The 20,279-nt window shown below is 44.1% G+C and overlaps 1 protein-coding gene across 6 annotated transcripts in view; it reads left to right on the forward strand.

Moving 5' to 3' along the window:
* EPB41L4B (erythrocyte membrane protein band 4.1 like 4B) overlaps positions 1-20,279 on the forward strand; it is a 143,516-nt gene that overhangs the window by 85,466 nt on the left and 37,771 nt on the right. For all 6 annotated transcript variants that reach the window (XM_082469146.1, XM_082469143.1, XM_082469141.1 and 3 more), the window contains 2 exons: positions 16,305-16,519; positions 18,628-18,746. In XM_082469146.1, coding sequence (XP_082325272.1) covers positions 16,305-16,519; positions 18,628-18,746 — 334 coding nt within the window. The remainder of the gene's footprint in view (positions 1-16,304; positions 16,520-18,627; positions 18,747-20,279) is intronic.

The following is a 20,279-nucleotide window of genomic DNA, read 5'->3' on the forward strand; positions in this document are numbered from 1 at the left end:
GCTCCACAACAAGAGAAGCCACCGCCATGAGAAGCCCGTGCACTGCAACGAAGAGTAGCCCCGGCTCACCGCAACTAGAGAAAGCCTACGCGCGGCAACGAAGACCCAACGCAGCCAAAAATTTTTTTAAAAAAGTAAATGGACGGATACATCATAATAAGCAGCTACATCTGTCTGCTCAGCATAGCTTTGCACTTCCTTGGGCTCATGGTGAAGCAGAAGAATGTAAGAATTCTAGTGGTTCTTTATATGGCTTTAATTTCATCACAACCTCCCTCCCCCAAAATCTGTCAAACCAAGACTTACGTCATTGTTGGGCCCTCCTGCTGAAGTGAGAGGCTAGTGAATTCCAACCACTCCAGGAGGAGAGGGCATGGCACACCCCAATCTAAGGACCCGTGCCGAGATTAGAGCCCACGGTGGGGTAACAGGTGGAAGTTTACAGAAGCAGAATGGCAGGATGTTGCAGGCTGATGAGAGAAGACTGCAGAACCCAGTGTGAAGTGGTGCTTTTGTTGGAGCAAGAGCACCTAGTTCTCAGACTAGGTGAAATGTGGACACGCTTTGGAATCTCAGGTAGTTTGAATCCCAGCTTTGCCCCTCGCTAGCCATGTGACCTTTGGCCAGTTTCTTATCTTCTCTATGCCTCATTTTCCTCATCCCAAAATGGAATTTAACAATATCTCACCGTTATGAGAATTAAATGGCACTGTATGTGTAAGGTGCTTTGCACAATGTTTGATGCTAGCTGGTAGCAATTTTTAGCAGTTTTTGAGATTTAAGGCCTTAGCAGTCCATGTAGTGAGAAACAGGACAAGGAGATTCAAAGTCTAGCTCAAGGAATGGTGTATCTCCTAGGTTGACGGGTTGAGATGTATGGTCTAAGTTTAGCAACAGAAAGGGGTGCTTCGTTCCAAAGGAAAGATCAGATGGAAGAGAGTTCACACAATAGGTAAAGACACAGCTCTGAAACTCTAACAAGCGTAAAGAAGAAACAGCATGGGGATGTTTTGAGAGGAGATAAAAGGAAATAGAAATGATATTTCTGTCTGAGAATATGAAGAAATAACTGTCCAGGGGGAATGTGGGCAATGCTTTGCGACCTGCAAATGGGAGAATGGCCCTAGAGAAGGAATTGGTGAGACCACAGAGAATCCATTCTGCTGGGACATTTGGGACTCAGAAGTTGAGAGAATTGAAACAGATCTTCTGCTCAGTTCCCAGCCTGTCCCAACTTGAGATTTCATCTTACACAAAGCAGAGGAAGCTTTTAACTATTTGGAGACTAAGTAGAAAGATAGTAATAAAGAGAACTGCTGTGCTATTCATCCTTTTTTAGTAAGTAATACAGACAGTGGTAAAAATTCAAAAGTATCCAAAAGTTACTTTTCCTTTCCACCCTCTTATTCCCTAGTTTTCCCCAGAGACAAACATTGTTAGCATTTCTTGTCAATCTAGAGCTATTCTGTGTTTAAACAAGCACATATTTATTTAACCCATCAATACTGATGGACATTTAGGCTGCCCTGAATCTCTAAAATGACAGCTTTGCCGCCATCCTTGTACACATCGTGCACTTGAGCAAATCCATCTGTAGAATAAATTCCTTACAAGTAGAGATGCTGGGCCAAAAGGAATTGTGTGTATTTAATTTGGATATTGCCTAATGAAGTTTCCCTCCAAAGATATTCTACCTGATTACGCCTCTCCCCACTATACACACAACAGCTATTTGACAGGGCCTCTGTGATCCCACAGGAAGCATGCACCTAGCCTTCGCTAACTTTTTTAAAACCTTGTTAGTCTGGTGGGTAAAAATCAGGATTTCTGTTTCAATTGTATTTCTCTATAAGCAAGGTGGCACACCTTTCTATCGTTTTGAATGCCATTTGTTCCTTGTTTACTGTGAAAGATCTGGAGGCCCTAATCTTGAGTCATACTCTTTAATAAAGATCAGAGTGATGAAGTAAAATCCGTCTTCTCAGCCTTTTTATAGTGAAGAAAGGGAAGGCTGGGAAGAGTCGATCTTTACCAGACATTCTGTGAAAGCAGCTTTCCAGAGGTTCAGGTAACAATCAGCATGATACCTGCATGCCCTGGAGATCTGAAAAAGGAAAAGGGGCAGCATAATAATAGCCAGGATGAAGGAATTGATTTCTAATATCCATGTTTCCTTTCCCTTTTGGGAGTTGATTAAGAACTTTACACTCAGACACTGTGAATTTCCCTGGTGCATTTGATCAGGGAAGGACGGATTTACATTTAATTACAATTAAAATTCTAATATATGGAATCTAAAATCACAGCTACATCCCAAGACTCGCCAGTGGTTTTATTGGGGAAAGGCTGCAGAATTTAAAATACCAAACGGCTTAGTCTAGGCAATCCACTAAAAAGGGTTAGAAAATAATTAGAGGAACATCCCTGTAGGCTCATGTTACAAGAAACCTGCAGAAACCTACCTAATCATCCCCTACTGAATAGTGAATGGTTTAAACCTCCACTTTCTACAGCTGAGACCTCAAAAGCAAGAGGTGTTGCTATGCTAACGGCTCCACTAGCCCGTTGCATTCCGTGGCTGGATAAAGACGCTGTAACTATATTAAAGGCAATTTTTAAAGCCCTTAAAATTAGGCCCAGTGTATGGCTTCAGAGGCTAACTAGGGAAGTTTATAATAGAAGCTTCTGAAGAACCTCCAAGAATTGGGGAACAGAGAGAGGACCGTTTGAAGAGATTTTTAAGCACGAATGAAAACCAAAATAGATTAATCCCCATCTGTATCCCCTCAGAACCTCATACCCCACATTCAGTTCCTGCTCACACTTGGTCTTGTGCAATTAGAATGTCCAGGACCTGCCCTGAACAGAGTGTGCATTTCATTCATCCAACTTGAACTTCTTTCTGGAATGAATAATAATTTCATTCATTTGGGTGAGTTGGATGGTGTCTGCCGAGTGGAAAGATAACACTCGCAAGCTCATGCCCGATTCTGCCGTAACTCTTGCAGAGTGCAAAGGGTGATAAAGAACGGGCTCTTTGGACATTATTTTACACACTAGCAGCTGTGCTTTCATGGCAACGATAATTTTGTCCTACTCTTCCTTGAGGGCTCCCGTGTGATGCTATTGGGGTATGCATTTAAAGCAGTGGCTAGTGGCAAGTCCATTAATGCTGTTATCCACCTGAAGAAAGAAAGAAAAGAAAAGGAATCTTCTTTTAAGGCAGAGTGAGCACTGAAATACAGAAATGAGAGGCAAAAAGAAAATCTGTAAGAAACCAAGGGAAAACAGTGTTGGATTTGTTAGAAGTGAATGCTGTAAAGGAAAACAGCAATATTTATGTCAGTATTTTTTTCCTTAAGGCAGGAAAAAGATTGAATACATTCTTAGTCATGAGCCTCTGTGCAAAAGTGAACTCATGAAATATTGATTCTTTGGACTCAGATCCTGAAATTTATCTGGAATTGCTAAAGTCCTAGATCTCGCCACAAAGTTACAGAGCCCTTCCTCACAGCTTCTTGCTGTCTCCCACACAGACAATTAGAATAAGACTTTGTAAAACTTAGCAAGAACGGCATCAAGGTAAAATGGATTTTCTGGCAGAAAATGTTCAAGGCCTGCTTGTCTGCTTACGGCCATTCGTTGACACCAGTGGATACCAGTTTCACCAAAGGAAAACTCCAGACTCAAAGATGGATGCACACATCCTACCGTAGCTCACACAGGACAGAGACCCCGTTACCACCGAACAAATCGTAAAGGCTCTCATCATTCCTTAAGATGTGGAATATTTTACTCTGCAGTTTTGCCAAGACCATTAGGAATTGTTAGGGACAACTGGGGGATTCGTGACCAGAGTGAAGCTTGTATGAATTGACACTTGATAAATTACCTAGGGAGAGTTCAATTTTAATGCATTACACCATTCATCCAACAGATATTTACTCCGCTGCCTCTTGCTATTGAGGAAAACACCATCTTTGGCTCCAGGCACCTAGTAAACTAATGAAAACAAGAGCTCCCAGTCTACTGTGGATTCAGATATCGCCTGTACTAACACTGACTGGACAGTTCCAAGTTGATTGCCTGGAAAATGTCTTGAAAGAAATACAAATTGGGAAAAAATTTTTTCTGCCAGTTAGTAATCCATATAAAAGAGTAAATAACGCCAAAAAATGTAATTTTGACCTTTTCAGACAAGAGAAAAATGAGGTAGGGGCATCGTTTCTCTCTAGTCGCTTTTTTAAAAATAAAACCACTAAGTTAGTGTAAGAAATCATCCCAAATTAATAGACCTAACATTCGTAATGTGTCACATTTCTAAGATGTTGGTACAATTTTCTTCTCAAACCCATTATGAAAAAGGTACAGTTTTTCAATTATACTCTTACTGTCAGATAGTATGCTTGCGCTAAATTCAATAAGGACTTGTAGCAACATGTTGGTGTAATGCCTACTCTGTTTAGTCTCTGCTAAATTAAAATGGAAATGAGTGACAGGTATCCTGGAAACCAGGATGGGTAAATGCACCTTCTCCTGTCTCTCATCCGGACATGGCAGAGATCAAATTATTTCATTGATCTATAGTTCCTGAGGTATAAATGCTTAATAAATGATTGTCTGAAAATGCGGTGTCTGGGCAGATAAGTGAAATCAGTTACCTAAGGTCATAGCTAAGGGGCAGCACAACCAAAGCTAAGTGCCAACCAGCATTCTTTTAATGTCATTATACTGCTGCTTTCATCATCCACATGGCAAAGCAGTGTCTCTTGGCACTGAAGAGAGCACAGAGCTCTATAGTCAGGTTGCCTGGGTTCAAATTCCAGCTCTGCCATTTACTAGTTGTGTGTCTTTGGGAAAGTTAATTAGTCTCTCTGTTCCTGTTTCCTTACCTGTAAAATAAGGATAGTAATAATTGTTCCTTCTTCAAATGTTGGAAGATTAAGTAAATTCATAGATGGCATAGTGCTGGGCACTCAGAAGTGTTAGCACTTTTTTTTCTCCTCTGAGGGTATTAATGCACTAGTGTTCAGTCAGGACGTATGATTCTGGCTGACACCATCTGCTGTGATAACATGGTACTTGAGTGGATTCTGCTAAGAGAGTCCCAGTCAAGAGCCACAGTTCCAGGCTAATGGATTGAATTATGAACTAGTAATGATGCTTCCCAGCTTTATTTATTTATTTATTTAAATTTATTTATTTATTTGTTTGTTTTTTATTTTTGGCTGTGTTGGGTCATCATTGCTGTGCCCGGGCTTTCTCTAGTTGTGGTGAGCAGGGGCTACTCTTTGTTGCAGTGCGCGGGCTTCTCATTGCGGTGGCTTCTCTTGTTGCGGAGCATGGGCTCTAGGCACGCAGGCTTCAGTAGTTGTGGCACATGGGCTCAGTAGTTGTGGCGCATGGGCTCTAGAGCACAGGCTCAGTAGTTGTGGCTCACAGGCTTAGTTGCTCCACGGCATGTGGGATCTTTCCGGGCCAGGGCTCAAACCCATGTCCCTTGCATTGGCAGGCAGATTCTTAACCACTGCACCACCAGGGAAGCCCCTGCTTCCCAGCTTTTTCTTGTCCTTGGCACCCATAGAAAATGTGTTGTTGTATAGCACACTGGGGTAAGCAGACAAGGGTGCTTGAGGCTCCCAGCGCCCCTGGTCCTGTCCACTTGCTCCAACAACTGAGAGAATGAAAGGTTCAACCCACTTGCCACCTTCTGAGGCCTATCAGTTGGGAAGCTTTACTGTTTGTCAGCAACTCCCTGCTGCTTTAGTTCTGATTAGGAACATGGAGGTGTCCCCACTTAGGCTAAAAGTAAAATAAGTGCCAGTTTGCCCCAACCAGGCTCTTCTGGAAGGTGTTTAGGGAACTTATGTGCTGCTGTGTGGGCTGCATAGAAGCGGTTCTTGCCTCCAGGAACCCTGCTATGAAGTTGAGACATGTGCCAGGATTGGTAAAAGAGTAACTGAGTACAGGCAGCACCTAAGGGTGAACTGAGCAATCCAGAGAAGATGCCAGACGACTTTGGACAGAGAGGATGTTCACTGTGCTCTCCTAAGAGACTTCAAGGTGGCACATCACATATGGGGGACTTGTTGGCCATCCAGACATTGGCGTTCTGTTAAAAGCAGAGCATCTGTTGAGGCCTTGGCCTTTCTAGCTGATGATTTGGTTGTTTGGAAGGTAGAAGAAACACTGCCCTGCCGGTATTGTTTTGTTAATTCTGGTCAGCAAGGAAGACTGGGTTGGAAGTGTATAAGTGACAAGACCCTTGGAAGAAAATGACCCTGGTGTCTTAGAATCATTAATATGAAATGAGTGGAATTCAGGGTTTAATCCTCCATGTATTCTAATCTTTAGAAGATCAGATTTCAAAAATGTTAAACAAGGGTAGATCTAAAAGGGAATATTTTTCACACGGACTATGAATATATCAGATAGTCTGAAAGAGGAAGGCATTCAGAGCCCACAATTTAAAACAGTATTTTAAAGAGAAGGAAGGTAGAACATACGACCAAAAACAAAGGGGCAGAGACCTTCTTTTAAAAAAAAGGACTTCTGTAGATGCACACTTAGGTCAGGGCAAAAAGATGAACAATTTACTAGCAGAGCCATCTTGAGGATGGTATGTGAGATTAACAGGACAGAAGAAGAGCTGCTCAACTTCTGTTTTGTTTTTCTCTTTTTCAACAAGGAAACCAGTCAGTATGCTAACTACAGAAAGATGGAAAGAACAAAGAGAATGAAACTGAAGTCCAAGAGAGAGTAGTCAGGAAATATTTTACTGCTTTACAGTTAAAGTTTTCAGGTTGAGAAAAATGACCCTGAAGAAAATTTGCATATGTCATTGCTGAGCCAGCACCAAAACACTTTGAAAAACTATGGCGTCTTGGGGAAATGCCAGAAGAATAGACAGGGAAATGTCATACAGATTCTTGAAAAATGAATTCTAAAACCTGGAGTGATAAGCTTGATGGTAATACCAAGAAAAGTTTGAGAACAGATTCTTTTTTAAGCACTTAGTAAAGTAGTGTTCACTTAGGAACAGAATGGATTTGTTCAGAATAAGTCATGCTAATCTTTCAAGATTCTTAGTAGGCTAACCGTAGAAGGACTGTCTCTAACCTGATAAGTAGAATTTGTCACAAATCAACATTTAATTTAGATTGTAGATTTAAGATAATCTACATACTTCAGAAATAAGACAAAGGTGATTGCTAATATTCAATATCATTCTAGAGGCCTTACCAATGCAATAAGCCAGGAAAACAAAATAAAGAATAAATGCTAGGAAGGAAGAAACAAAATTCATGTGATTATCCTAAAATACAAGTGAATTTCAATTAATAAGAGTTCAGCAAAGTGACCAGAGGTAGAAATACCTTAAAGTCAGTAGTTTTATATATCTAGTAGTAAAAAAAAATTAGAGAAAATGTAATAATTAGTGAGATCCCATTTTCAATTGTGACAAAACTGATATATGGATAGGAATAAAGTTAATAAGATATGTTCCATACCTTTATGGGAAAGTTAAAAATTCTGACTGAAGGATATTTAAGAAGATCTAAATAAATGGTGAGAAATACCTTATGAATACATTCTCCCAAATTAATCCATTATATTTAATGCTGCAAATCATAATTCCACTGGGATTTTTTTGGTAGTAACTTGAATTGCAAAGTAATCTGGAAGACTGAGTGCATGATAATAGCCAAGAAAAAACAAAAGAAAAAGAAAAACGATTTGTGAAAGGAAACAGGATTTGTCCTATCAGATATTAAAAAGCCCAAATATTAACACAAAAGTAATTAAGACAGTCTGGTGCTGGTTTAGCAATAAATAAATAGTTCAATAAAAATATGAAGAATCTAGGGCTTCCCTGGTGGCGCAGTGGTTAAGAATCTGCCTGCCAATGCAGGGGACACGGGTTCGAGCCCTGGTCCGGGAAGATCCCGCATGCCGTGGAGCAACTAAGCCCATGCGCCACAACTACTGAGCCTATGCTCTAGAGCCCACGAGCCACAACTACTGAGCCTGCATGCCTAGAGCCCATGCTCCGCAACAAAAGAAGCCACTGCAATGAGAAGACCGCGCACCGCAACAAAGAGTAGCCCCCGCTCGCCACCAACTAGAGAAAGCCCGCGTGCAGCAACGAAGACCCAACGCAGCCAAAAATAAATAAAATAAAATAAAAATTTTTAAAAATCATTAAAAAAATATGAAGAATTCAGAAATAGATACAGGTAGATAATTGTGTATCAGTCATGGACAATCAGAACTGAAGTCACTCTAGGCAGGTTTCTTACAGAGGGAATTTGATACAGGGAATTGATTACACAAGGGATGAAGAACTAAGTAGCTAAAGTGACCAGTGAGGGAACCCAGAAATTAGCAACAGTAGAACCTGCTTATCACTTCTAGAGCTGGAGAGACAAAGAGACAAAGAGAGATAGCAGTATTCCAGAGCCTAGGAGCTGGGGCCACAGGGAGTCAGTCTAGTGGAAGCTGAAGCCCCAGGAGACTCAACTACTGCTGAAAACATCCCCTGAGGTAAAAAGAGATGAGGGAGAAATACTTAGCTCCTTTTCCTACCCTCCAGTCTCTGTCAGTGACTCCCATTGGTCAAACCTACATAGAAACCAGAGGGCAGGGAAACTGGGAGATGCATTTCCTTGGAAACACAGCAGGTCAGGGGCATTCTGGGAGGGTAAGGTAAAGGTAAGGAGAGAGGTGTCCAACCCAGCCTGGGGAGAAGCCAATAAAGAAGAATTTATGTAGATATTGTGAGGGAAAGGTCTCTTTTTTCCTGAAATGTAGAACCAGTTGTCTTAACATCACCCAAGGACATGAAAACATGTGATATGACAGTCTCTATCATTGGGAAGACAAGATGTGTACACAAAGATGTCTTAGGCAGTGGGGTTCTAAGGAGGTCTTGGGATTTTCCTGATGAGTGCATTTGCTGCCTTAAATAGAAGCCGAGGCAGATGGGAAGATGTAGCAGATGGGCGGCACTTGGGGCACTTGGTGAGCAGAGAGGTGGGAGTCCTGGATTGTGTCCCAGACTCAGCCAGTTACCCACTGTGTGACCTGGTCACCTCATCCCCCCAGTGGGTCACTGTTTCCCCATATGCAAAATGAGGAGGTTGGACTAGGGCATTGTTTCTCAGCCCTGGCTGCACCTTGGATTTAGAGATAGATGATGTAATTAGCCAGGGTAAGGGTTGTACATTGATAGTTTTCAAAATCTCCCTTGGTTGATTTTTTTAATCAGCTTTATTAAGATATAAATTAGATACCATGCAATTCACCAATTCAAATTGTGCAATTTAATAGTTTTAGCATTTTCACAAAGTAGTACAGTCACTACAATCTAATCCTAGAGTATTTTAACTTCTCCTAAAAGAGACCCCATACCCATTAGCAGTCACTTTCTATTTCTCCCCATCCTCCCCAGTCCTAGGTAACCACTAATCTACTTTCTATCTCTATGGATTTGCCTATTCTGGACAGTTCATATAAATGGGATTATGTTTTCAAGGTTTATTCATGTCATAGCATGGATCAATATTTCATTCCATTTTATAACTGAATAATATTCTGTTGTATGGATATACCAGATTTTATTTATCTGTTCATCAGTTGGTGGACATTTGGGTTGTTTCTACCTTTTGGCTCTTGTGAATAATGCTGCCGTGAATATTCATGTGCAAGTCTTTGTATGGACATGTTTTCATTTCTCTTGGGTATATACCTGGGAATGGAATTTCTGGGTCGTATGGTAACTCTATGCTTAACCTTTTTGAGAAACTGCCAGGCTGATTTCCAAAGCAGTTGTGCCGTTTTACATTCCCACCAGCAGTGTAGAGGGTTTCCTCTGGTGCTTTTAATATTCATCCAGAATTTAAAGCCACCTAACTGGATGATATCTGAGTGGCTCTGTTTCTACAATTCTATGATTTTTTTTTTTTTAATCCAAGATTAGATCCCCAGGGCTGCCCACAGAAGCCCACGTCACCCAGAACTTGGCTGAGCTGCAGAGTGTATGGTTGGCTCCTCAGAACACCCTGATGACTCCCAGCCTTCGTTTTAAGAGAGAGCCGTGTAAGTTCTGTGTTCCAGCTCAGGACCCTCCCCCATCCCTGCCCCGCGCAGGTCATAGTTCTGGCGATGGATTCTGGAGGATTATTCTGAATAATCATACTGTTATTATACTAAATGCTGCAACTATTATAATAATTAATATAACAATGGTATAATAATATTATCATTATTATAATGTTATAATATTATACTTATAAACCTCTGAATAATTATCCCATTTTTCAGTATGCAACGCATTTTGATTGAGTACCACGTGTTTGGCCTGCTGGGATCCCAGAGTCAGGGAGGGGAGAGGCTCTGGTGGGATTAGGCGGGGCTGTAAAAGTCCCCCAACCATGCATCTGCAGAGCCGTGTCCACCCCTAATGCAGTCAAGAACATCCCATATGACACAGGCACCCCCAGTAGGAACACTAACTTTTCTAGAGTTGGAAGTAGAATGGGAGTAGGGGCTTCCTCCAAGAGGAGGGAAGAGAAGAAACTAGATCTGGTTCAACTTCCCACTTCACATCTACTAACAGGGCACGTTACTCACCTTCACTAAGTCCCACTGTAAAAGGAGGTGGCACCAGCTTCCTTGCAGGGTAACTGTAAAAGAAAACCATTAAAGCGCCTAGCACGTGCTAGGCACAAAGCAGCCCCCTTCTTCCACACCAGATCCTTTCAACTGCCAGCTCATGGAAGCAGGGGCTGATGTCTACATACCCCTCGTCCATCACCCTCTGAAAACCAGGACTTGTGACCTCCTTTCCAGAATGCCAGAAGCCTGGTGAATCTCAGTCTCTATTGACGGTGAGCACAGAGCTGGCCTCATCTCCTAAACCTTAGCCACTGGGCCCCGAGGCTTGTGGGCTACTGAGTGCTGCTGGACCCTCTGGGTGGGCTTGACCTTCTCTGAGGTCCCTGTGGACAGGACAGCTGCACAACTCCAGTGGATGCCATTACATCATAGTTGATGTGACTGTCACCTCCTGGAGTTCTGCAGGGAACAGTCCACGAGGCCAGGAACAGTGATTTCCTTAACAGACCCATAACCCCACACAGTGCCATAAGTTAGGATCTCCAGGATGGTCCTCCGTGTGTATGAGCTGAGAAAGCACCCAGGTCATTCCACGCCTGCTTATGAACCTTTGCTCTTCTAGAAACTCTTACTCTCAGAGATCCAGGCAGCTTCTCTGAGCCTCATCTATTTCTCTTCCCGTTTGTCTCTCCCTCAGTCTTCACTTCCACGGTAAAGTGAAAATCACACATGTTATTAAATACAATTTATCACTCTCTGCACATTATTTCCCTGTTTAACTTTTCACTCTGGGTTTCCTGGAAATAAAACACACACACACACACACACACTTTTAACTTGGAAAGACAAGAAGGTACGTGAGACTACAGCTTCATTCCAGGTCCGCGGCAGACATCACTCATCAATCACAGCACTCTTTCCTCCTGAGCTGGCACAACCTCAGAATGCTTTTCCATCTTACATTCTAAGCAGAGAGTGAGCATCAGTTGGAGATGGCATGGGAGATGATGTCTATTTACCATTCCTCAGAAATTCTTGCTCAAAACTTTGCAACACTACCTACAGCCCTGCATGTACACCAGATCTCTGCTATAGGACATCTTGCTCCTTGGGTGTTCATTCTCACATACAGTGTAACCCGTTTGAAGCTCAATCATAGTTTTCCCTCCTCCAAGCAGCCTTCACTCCCAACATCCTTTTTTCGATTAATGGCATGCCATTTGCCTGGTCCTCCAGGCTAAAAAATTCAAAAATTTCTGACCCCTCCACGTCTCTGTGTTCTCCCCTTCTCAAATCCTGCCAATACCCCCCATCCTGTCACTCTCTTCCTTTCAGTGTTTCTCTGGTTTGTCTCTACTGCCTAGACCATTATAGTCCCCATTCAGACCTTTAATAGGCTGGCAGCAGTGTGGAAGGAGGGCGGGGTGGAAGGTGAGCCTTGAGGTGTAAAGCGTCCCAGGCCGTAGGGAATTTTCTCTGTTCTGAGCTCCCAGTCTCTGTGCCTCCTTAGGACAGATATTATTTTCAACATATTTGAGACACAGGAAAATAATGCCCATGGGATTTGCAGTTCACACCTTTGTTGTCACATCCCAGCTCCACAGCCGCCATTTTTCCTTCCTCCCTCTCTCCCTGCTTCTTGCCTTTTCTCCCTCCCGCCTTCCCTTCCTTCCTTTCATCAGATATTTATGGAGCACCAATTGTGTGCTAATCAAAGTCTCTACATGTATACAGTGGGATATTTAATGTAAAATAGGTAGCCCAGTGCCTGGGATAGAGCAAGTACTGGATAAATAGGTGGGGGAAAGGCTGATTCTCAGACCTGGAAATGCACCAGAAATCACCTGACCCTGTCACGTCACAGAGGAGGAAACTGAGGCCCAGAGCAGCTGCCCGAGGTTCCTGCACAAAGTTGGGCAGAACTAAGACAAGAAGCCAGGCATCTCCATGACAACTTGGTACACATTTTGCTGCCACCATTACTGCCTCCACGAGGTGGGTGGATACCCTTGGTTATGTTTCAAGGTGGAGAGGTGAAGCTGGACTCTGAACCCAGAAGCCAAAGTCACGCCTTCTTCCACATTCTTACATACACACACACACACACACACACACACACACACACACACACACACAATGTGAGACTGTCCTGAGCCAAGTCTCCAGAAGGCAGCCAGGGTGGACCAAAGACCCAGCTCACGGGGCAACGTGGGGACAATGGTGCTGTTTCTTCCGGAAAGCATCCTGCATCTGCAGCAGAGGCCTCCTCTGTACCTCCTTCCCCCAGCGCCCACACGCCAGGCCTGCAAGCCCTGCCTGCCCTGCTTCAGAAACAGCTCAGGGGGCTGCTCTTCCATCCACTGAGTTTGTCTAGCCCCACCCCGTCACAGTCTCCTAATGAAGAGACTGGGGTGTCTGTCCTCCACACAGCCCTCAACACGAACTTGCTAAAATGGAACTCCAATCATGTCTCGCCTTTGCTTAAACCCTTTCCACTCCTCACTTCCGCTCCAGCCATCCTGCTCTTTCAACCATCATTCCTTTGCTCAGACTATTCCTTAGGCCTGTAATAGCCATTTCTACCTTTTCACTTGAAAGACATTCCACAAAACAAATAAACAAACAAAAAACAGTAACAGGGTAACACACCTTCACTGCTTTAGAGCATGTGAGTTATAAATGAGAGAAACCCAACCACATCAAACAAAAATAAATAAATAGAATTTATTGGACCTTGTAATTAAAAAGGTCAGTGGTAGAACCAGCCTCAGGCAGGGCTGGAACCAGGGGTTCAAATGATACCATTGGGGTTTTTTTTTTTCTTTCCATCTAGCTTTACCCTCTGCTCGTCTTGTCTCCCTTTGTGCATTGGTCACTTCCCACAGATACTCCTTTGTGTCCAGGGAATATGGTCATAAAGTAGCTTCAACTTATATCATCCTCATAGCCAGATCTGACTTATCCGTGTGTCACCGTAGATGCAGCACCTTGAGCTCACAATACTTTTAGGGGCCCACAAAAATGGTTTCATTTCTTTTAAGTCAGAAGAAAAAAACTGAACTTTTAGTTGAGGAAAATGGTTTAGTATCCAATAATATATTCATTTTTATACAAATGCAGTCATAAAATATAATTTTAAATTTTTTATGGAGAAGAGGTGAAGGCCAAAGTGCTTAGGACCCACGAGTCACAATAAGGCCCTGTTTGACTCTTAAAAAGGAAGAGAGACACTTTCTCTCCGTTTCCATATGTTAAACCTACAGGAAACTCTGTCCCTGATTGGATCATATCCCAGAATAAGTTACTCTACCTGGAAGGAGGGAAGAGTCTGATTGGCCCACCCTGAGGGGAAATATCAACCTCATACAAACACAAGAAATGTGGTTTCCTGTAAGAAGAAGGATTCTGTTTCAAGAATGTCCACCAAAATTTGACTGTCTCTCCCAGTTGATCCCCCCCTTATGATTCCTTTCCCAGCACCTTCACCAGCCCCAGAAAAACTGGTTGCCTTTCCCTCTATGCTCACTTAGCGGCTTGTTCTAGGGTGATTGTAACTGATTGAATGACAGAATTTCCTACCCTGAGGTGTGAGCTCCTTGAAGACAGAGTGAAGGAGTGGGCAGTAGAAATCTGGTCTACGGGAATGAGCAGAAAGAGGGGTTAGCTCTGCTTAGGGGTGTGAGGAGGAGACCTTTGATCTGGGTCTTAAAGGCTGGAAGTCTTCCTGGAGGAAGGGGTGTTTTAGCTGGGTTTAGGGATGAGGAAGGACTCCAGGGGACAGAAAGAGGTGAAAGGCACAAGGATGGGAAGGACTAGGGTGTAGAGAAGAATATAGCAGGAGATGAGCTGAAAAGAGAATAGGACAAGATCACAGGGGGGCCGTGAGTGATACATAAAGGAATTTGGATTTTTTCCACGGAGGGGCTATAGAGGGCCGAAATTGAGTGTGAAATGTTGCATCTTGGTGCCTTTTTCTGCAGAGAAGTTCCATAGTTTTCTAGATTTCCAAAGGGTTCTCTTTTTTTTTTTTTTAATTCTAACAGACAAGTCATTTATATAATCCCTAGATTTTTTTAAAATTAATTAATTAATTAATTAATTATTTATGGCTGTGTTGGGTCTTCGTTTCTGTGCGAGGGCTTTCCATAGTTGCGGCAAGTGGGGGCCACTCTTCATCACGGTGCTCCAGCCTCTCGCTATCACGGCCTCTCTTGTTGCGGAGCACAGGCTCCAGACGCGCAGGCTCAGCAATTGTGGCTCACGGGCCCAGTTGCTCCGCGGCATGTGGGATCCTCCCAGACCAGGGCTCGAACCCGTGCCCCCTGCATTGGCAGACGGATTCCCAACCACTGCGCCACCAGGGAAGCCCAGGGTTCTCTATCTTAAAATGGTTAGGAATCACTAGTAACAGAGAGGTATTCCAGCTCCTGGAGTGAGGAGTGCCACACTCTAGAACGTAATCAGAACAGCTCTCTGGCTACTGCTTTGTGGAGGATGGGCTGAAGGAGGAGTAGAGGCTGGGAGAGCTTTGGGAATCTGTTTCAAGAGCCTTAGGGCAATAATAACAGGAGGAGCAGTTGGAATTAGAAGATGTCGTAGCAGTACCATTAATAGGTGCTTTCTGCCTAGTGGGGGTGATGGAGAGGAGGAGAAAGTGACTCCAAGACTTCTAGTTTCTATCATGATCTTGTTGTCAGATGTTTAACAAATTTTTTTTTTTTTAAGATTTATTTATTTGATTGATTGATTGATTGCTATGTTGGGTCTTCGTTTCTGCGCTAGGGCTTTCTCTAGTTGCGGCAAGCGGGGGCCACTCTTCATCGCGGTGCGCGGGCCTCTCACCACTGTGGCCTCTCCTGCCGCAGAGCACAGGCTCCAGACACGCAGGCTCAGCAGCTGTGGCTCACGGGCCCAGTTGCTCCGCGGCATGTGGGATCTTCCCAGACCAGGGCTCGAACCCGTGTCCCCTGCACCAGCAGGCAGATTCCCAACCACTGCGCCACCAGGGAAGCCCTAACAAATTATTCTTTAATTTGATGATTGCCTTTGATTTCCTCCTCCCATTTAGACGATGTATTTTTTTTTTTTTTTTTTTTGGCTGCATTGGGTCTTCATTGCTGCACGCGAGCTTTCTCTAGTTGCGGCAAGCGGGGGCTACTCTTCGTTGCGGTGTGTGGGCTTCTCATTGCAGTGGCTTCTCTTGTTGCGGAGCACGGGCTCTAGGCATACGGGCTTCAGCAGTTGTGGCACGTGGGCTCAGTAGTTGTGGCTCGCAGGCTCTAGAGTGCAGGCTCAGTCGTTGTGGCGCACGGGCTTAGTTGCTCCGCGGCACGTGGGATCTTCCTTGACCAGGGCTCGAACCCGTGTCCCCTGCATTGGCAAGCGGATTCTCCACCACTGCGCCACCAGGAAAGTCTCATGATGTCTTTTTTAAAATAGAAATTATTTCATTTCAAACTTAAGAATTTTTTTAAGGGTTAACATCTCTGATATATACAAATTTCCACTTTCTGCTTTTCCTTTGAGTGCAGTGTTGCCTTTGTGTCCTGTTCTACAATAACCCTGTGGATCTGTTTGTTGAACCTATTTCTCCTGGTTTTCAATGCTTGGAGAACATCTTTTAAAGTATGGACAGGAATATCAAGACTCTCTGCTTTTCTAAATCCTGACTTTTACACCCTCTGCAGCTACCCGCTCCCTTCCCCAGGGCTCAGCAGCTCGGACCGGCTGCCTTTTGGCCTCGAGGAGAATGGGGGCACACCGTTTGCCACCAAAGCTTCGGGAAGGCACCACCATCACCACCACCAGCACCAGCACCACGCTAACTATGGCCTCTCGCTGACCCTGGAGAACAAGGAGGGGCCTTTGAGGTCCCCAAACTCCAGCAGTAAATCGCTTACAAGTGAGTAGGGGTGTAGGGGGCAGGGTGGGGGAGTGATTGCTGCAGGGCACGTGCGGCTTTCCTAGATGCTCAAGACAGCCCCTTGCAGCGCAGCTCGGAACAGTGATAATGTCTGTGCTGGGTTACCAGGCCTGGGCGAGAGCTGACAAGAGCCTTGTGCATTAGGCAGGGACCACTTAGAAATTATGGTTTACCAGCAAACTGTGATTTCGTTACAAGAGAGCAAATGTCTCTCCACATCATTCCGTGCCGGTTCTCTGCTTCTGCCGTATCCAGCACTGGCTCAAACAATGGTACAGAGACACATGGGAGTGAAGTGGCTGGAATCTCTCATTCCCAACCACAAGAAAGCCCATTCTGTCCCATTTCTGACATCCCACTTTTCTGAGAGCAAGGTGTCAAGTAGATCTAGTGCACACTGTTAAAGGTCCCAGTGAGAGAAATTACGGAAATGGAGAGTAAGCAAATTAGAAACATTTCTAGCAACTTGACAGAGTGATTTTATATCTGTTAAAACTAATTAAAAATGTGGGCTTGGATCTTGTATGACTGTTTTCTTTTTCTAGAAAATCATTTTTATTATATTTTACCAAAGAATTGGTCTGTGATAGGAGGTGGGGGAAGAACTTGTTCTTTATCACATATGGTTTGAAAAAGTGCCAAGGTAGAGGCAAGAGTCAAGAGGCTTCGATTCTAGTTCTCACTGTTGAGCCAAGTCCCCACTTGGATCCTTGGTTTTCTCGTCTATGGAATGTGGTGGAGGGTATTGAGAAGATGGCCAAGGAGTCTTCCACGTCTGATATTTCATGAGTCTGTGGGCTGGTGAAAAGGATGAGCCATTGAGCCTTTACCTGTAGATCACAGGTAGCAATTCTGGGTTGGCGGAGCTAGAAATGGGAACTCATCATCCACTTGGTGTTGAAAAACCAGTCCCTCATCACTATCCGCACTGCCCTTTCCCTGGGCCAGGCCTCATCCTTTTGTATCTGGACAACTATAACAGGCCTCTACGGGGCCTCCTCCAGTGGAGTCTCCAAATTGTAGCTGCTAAAGCGAGAGCACTCACCAAATAGCTCTAACCAAATGCCTTAAGCCCTTTCCATGGTACTTCACTGTCCTGGGATAAAGCCAACACTTCTGAGCATGGCCACACACAGACCTTCACAGCCTGGCCCCTGCCAAGGTCTCCAGCCTTCCCCCACACTCCTCACTACACTCTAGCTACGTGGAACTCCTCTCCTCTCATTAAACACTATGCCACGTCCCAGCTCTGTCATTTGCACCTGCTGTTCCCTCTGCCTGGAATGCTTTTCTCCACCCTAATGAACTCCTATACATCCTTCAGGAACCAGCTCAAAGGTTGTCAGTGAAACTTTCTCTTACACTCCTCCCCAATTCCTGGCTTTGGAGTGCCTTCCCTCTTACTCTATATAATTAAATAAATCTTTGGTCGCTTTTATTGGGGGTATCTGCACAGGCATCTGTCTCCCCCACTGAACTAGAATTGTATCTCATTCATCTCTTTATTCTAGCTTCCCAGATCCCAGTTGCTATCAGTACTTAGTACAAACTTTAATATGTAATGAATATTGAATATTTAATGAATATTTAATGTATTAATGGATAAAAACAAGCTAGTGGGAGGAGTTGTGGTGAACTAATCCAACTTTCAGAAATCAAAATCAGTGAATTTGATTTTAGAAGCATAACATGGTTTTTAAGGGCACATTCATCTGTCTGTTAGCCTGAATGCTAATCTTTCCCATTTGCATAGTGCTTTTCCATTAATAAAGCATTGGCACATGAATTACCTCACTTAATGTTCACAGCAACCCTGCAAGGTAAGTAATTTTATTTTCACTTGAAAATGGCTAAGAGGCTCAGAGAGGTAAAGTAACCTGCCCAGGGCCACTGCTCATGTTTGGGAGAGTTAGGCCTTGACACCTCGACCTTAAATGTTCTCACATCCCATCTGCTAGTTCATTCCCGAGAGATTCAAGCTGCCAGAGGAGAAGCCAGGCAGAAAGGCACTGGGAGTCGGGCTCTGGCAAGCATCTTTTATCACCTATATCTCTCTGCCCTTTCAACCTTTCCTTATTCACTTGCAGAACTGAGTCCAGGAGCACCTGCCCTGTTCAGCGAAGCCGCTGCCCATCTAAAGAAGCTGGAACTGGAAACTGTGAAGGCTGCTGGACCCTGGCCTGCTCTGCACATCAACATAAATAAGGTGCCGAGGACTGGAGCTGGGCAATGAACATGGACCTGGGGTTCACTCAACCTCTCATTATTACCCTGCCTGCCTCCTAAACTATGTGCCTTTGTCTTGGAGGGATTTCTACTCAATCTTTTTCTGCTCAGCATGTCTCTTAGGAGCAGAAATTCACTTATATTCTTTTTGGGTGGATTACAGCACTAGGGGATGCCGCCAGTGCTGAGGCCCAACAGGCTGGATCTGTTAGTGGTCTCTCCATCCTTCTAACTGAAAGTTCCATGAGGGAAGCATCCACATTTACCTCTTTCCATTTTTACCCTCTGTATTAGTCTGCATTGGCTACTATAGCAAATTACCATAGACCAGGTGGTTGAAACAACAGATATTTATTTCTCACTGATCTGGAGGCTGGGAAGTCCAAGATCAAGGTGCCGGATGACTTGGTTCCCTGGTGAGAGCTCTCCTCCTGTCTTGGAGCTGGTCGCCTTCTTGCTGTGTTTTCACTTGCCAGAAGAGAGGGATCTTTCTCTCTTCCTCTTCATAGAAAGCCACTAATCCCATCATGAGGGTCCCACCCTCATGACTTCATCTAAATCTAATTACTTCTCAAAGGCCCCATGCCAAATACCATCACAATGGTGGTTAGGGTTTCAACATATAAATTTGGAGAGAACACAGTTCAGTCCATAGCACCCTCTATCTCACTCAGACAGTACCTGGCACATTGTAGATGTTCAGTAACTGTTTGCTAATGGAAGGAAGGGAGGGATGAAAATAAGGAGGGTGGGCGGAGGAAGGGACAGGGCAGAAGCCAAGCTCTCTTTTGGCTAGACCTGTTCTTATATCCAAATGGATAGCCTTATAAAAGTCAAGTTTTATCTTAGAACTGTAGAAAGCTGGGGCTGAATTCAATCTGTCATTTAGTTCAGCCTTTTCAACATCTGAGACCAGAGGAAAGGCAATGGCTTTCCCAAGGTCACAGAGCAATGGTGAAGCCTTGGACTCCCGACTCCTGGTCCAGGGCCCTTTGCACTCCAACATGCTTCTTCATTTTCTACACCAGGATTTCTCAGCATAGGCCCTAGTGACATATTGGCCTGATAATGTTGTGTGGGGGGCTTACCTGTGCATTGTAGGATATTTTACAGCACCCCTGGCCTCTCCCCACTCGATGCTAGTAGAACCCCCATCCAGGTGTGACAACTAAAATTGTCTTCAGACATTGCCAAATGTCCCCTGAAGGGCAAAATTGCCCCTGGTCGAGATCCACTGTTGCACACATATTTTAATTTTTAAAATCCCCATAAGAATAGGTATTGTTTACTCATGGGTCATTTTTTTCCACTCTAGTGCTTAGCTTTGCCCCTTTATAGGAGGAATTAGGAGGAATTTGGAAGATCTGGCCTCGAAAGCTCCCCCTCCTTACCTGCACTGGTGAACATGGGAAGGTTATACCTCCTATCGGGGCTGTTCCTCCACCTCAGACATCCCTCTAGCCTGCTCTACACTTCCAGCATTTCTCAGAAGACCCTCCACTCCCTTGCAATC

Source organism: Balaenoptera physalus (assembly GCF_965194825.1).
Source record: "Balaenoptera physalus genome assembly, chromosome: 7".
Classification (NCBI taxonomy): Eukaryota; Metazoa; Chordata; class Mammalia; order Artiodactyla; family Balaenopteridae; genus Balaenoptera; species Balaenoptera physalus.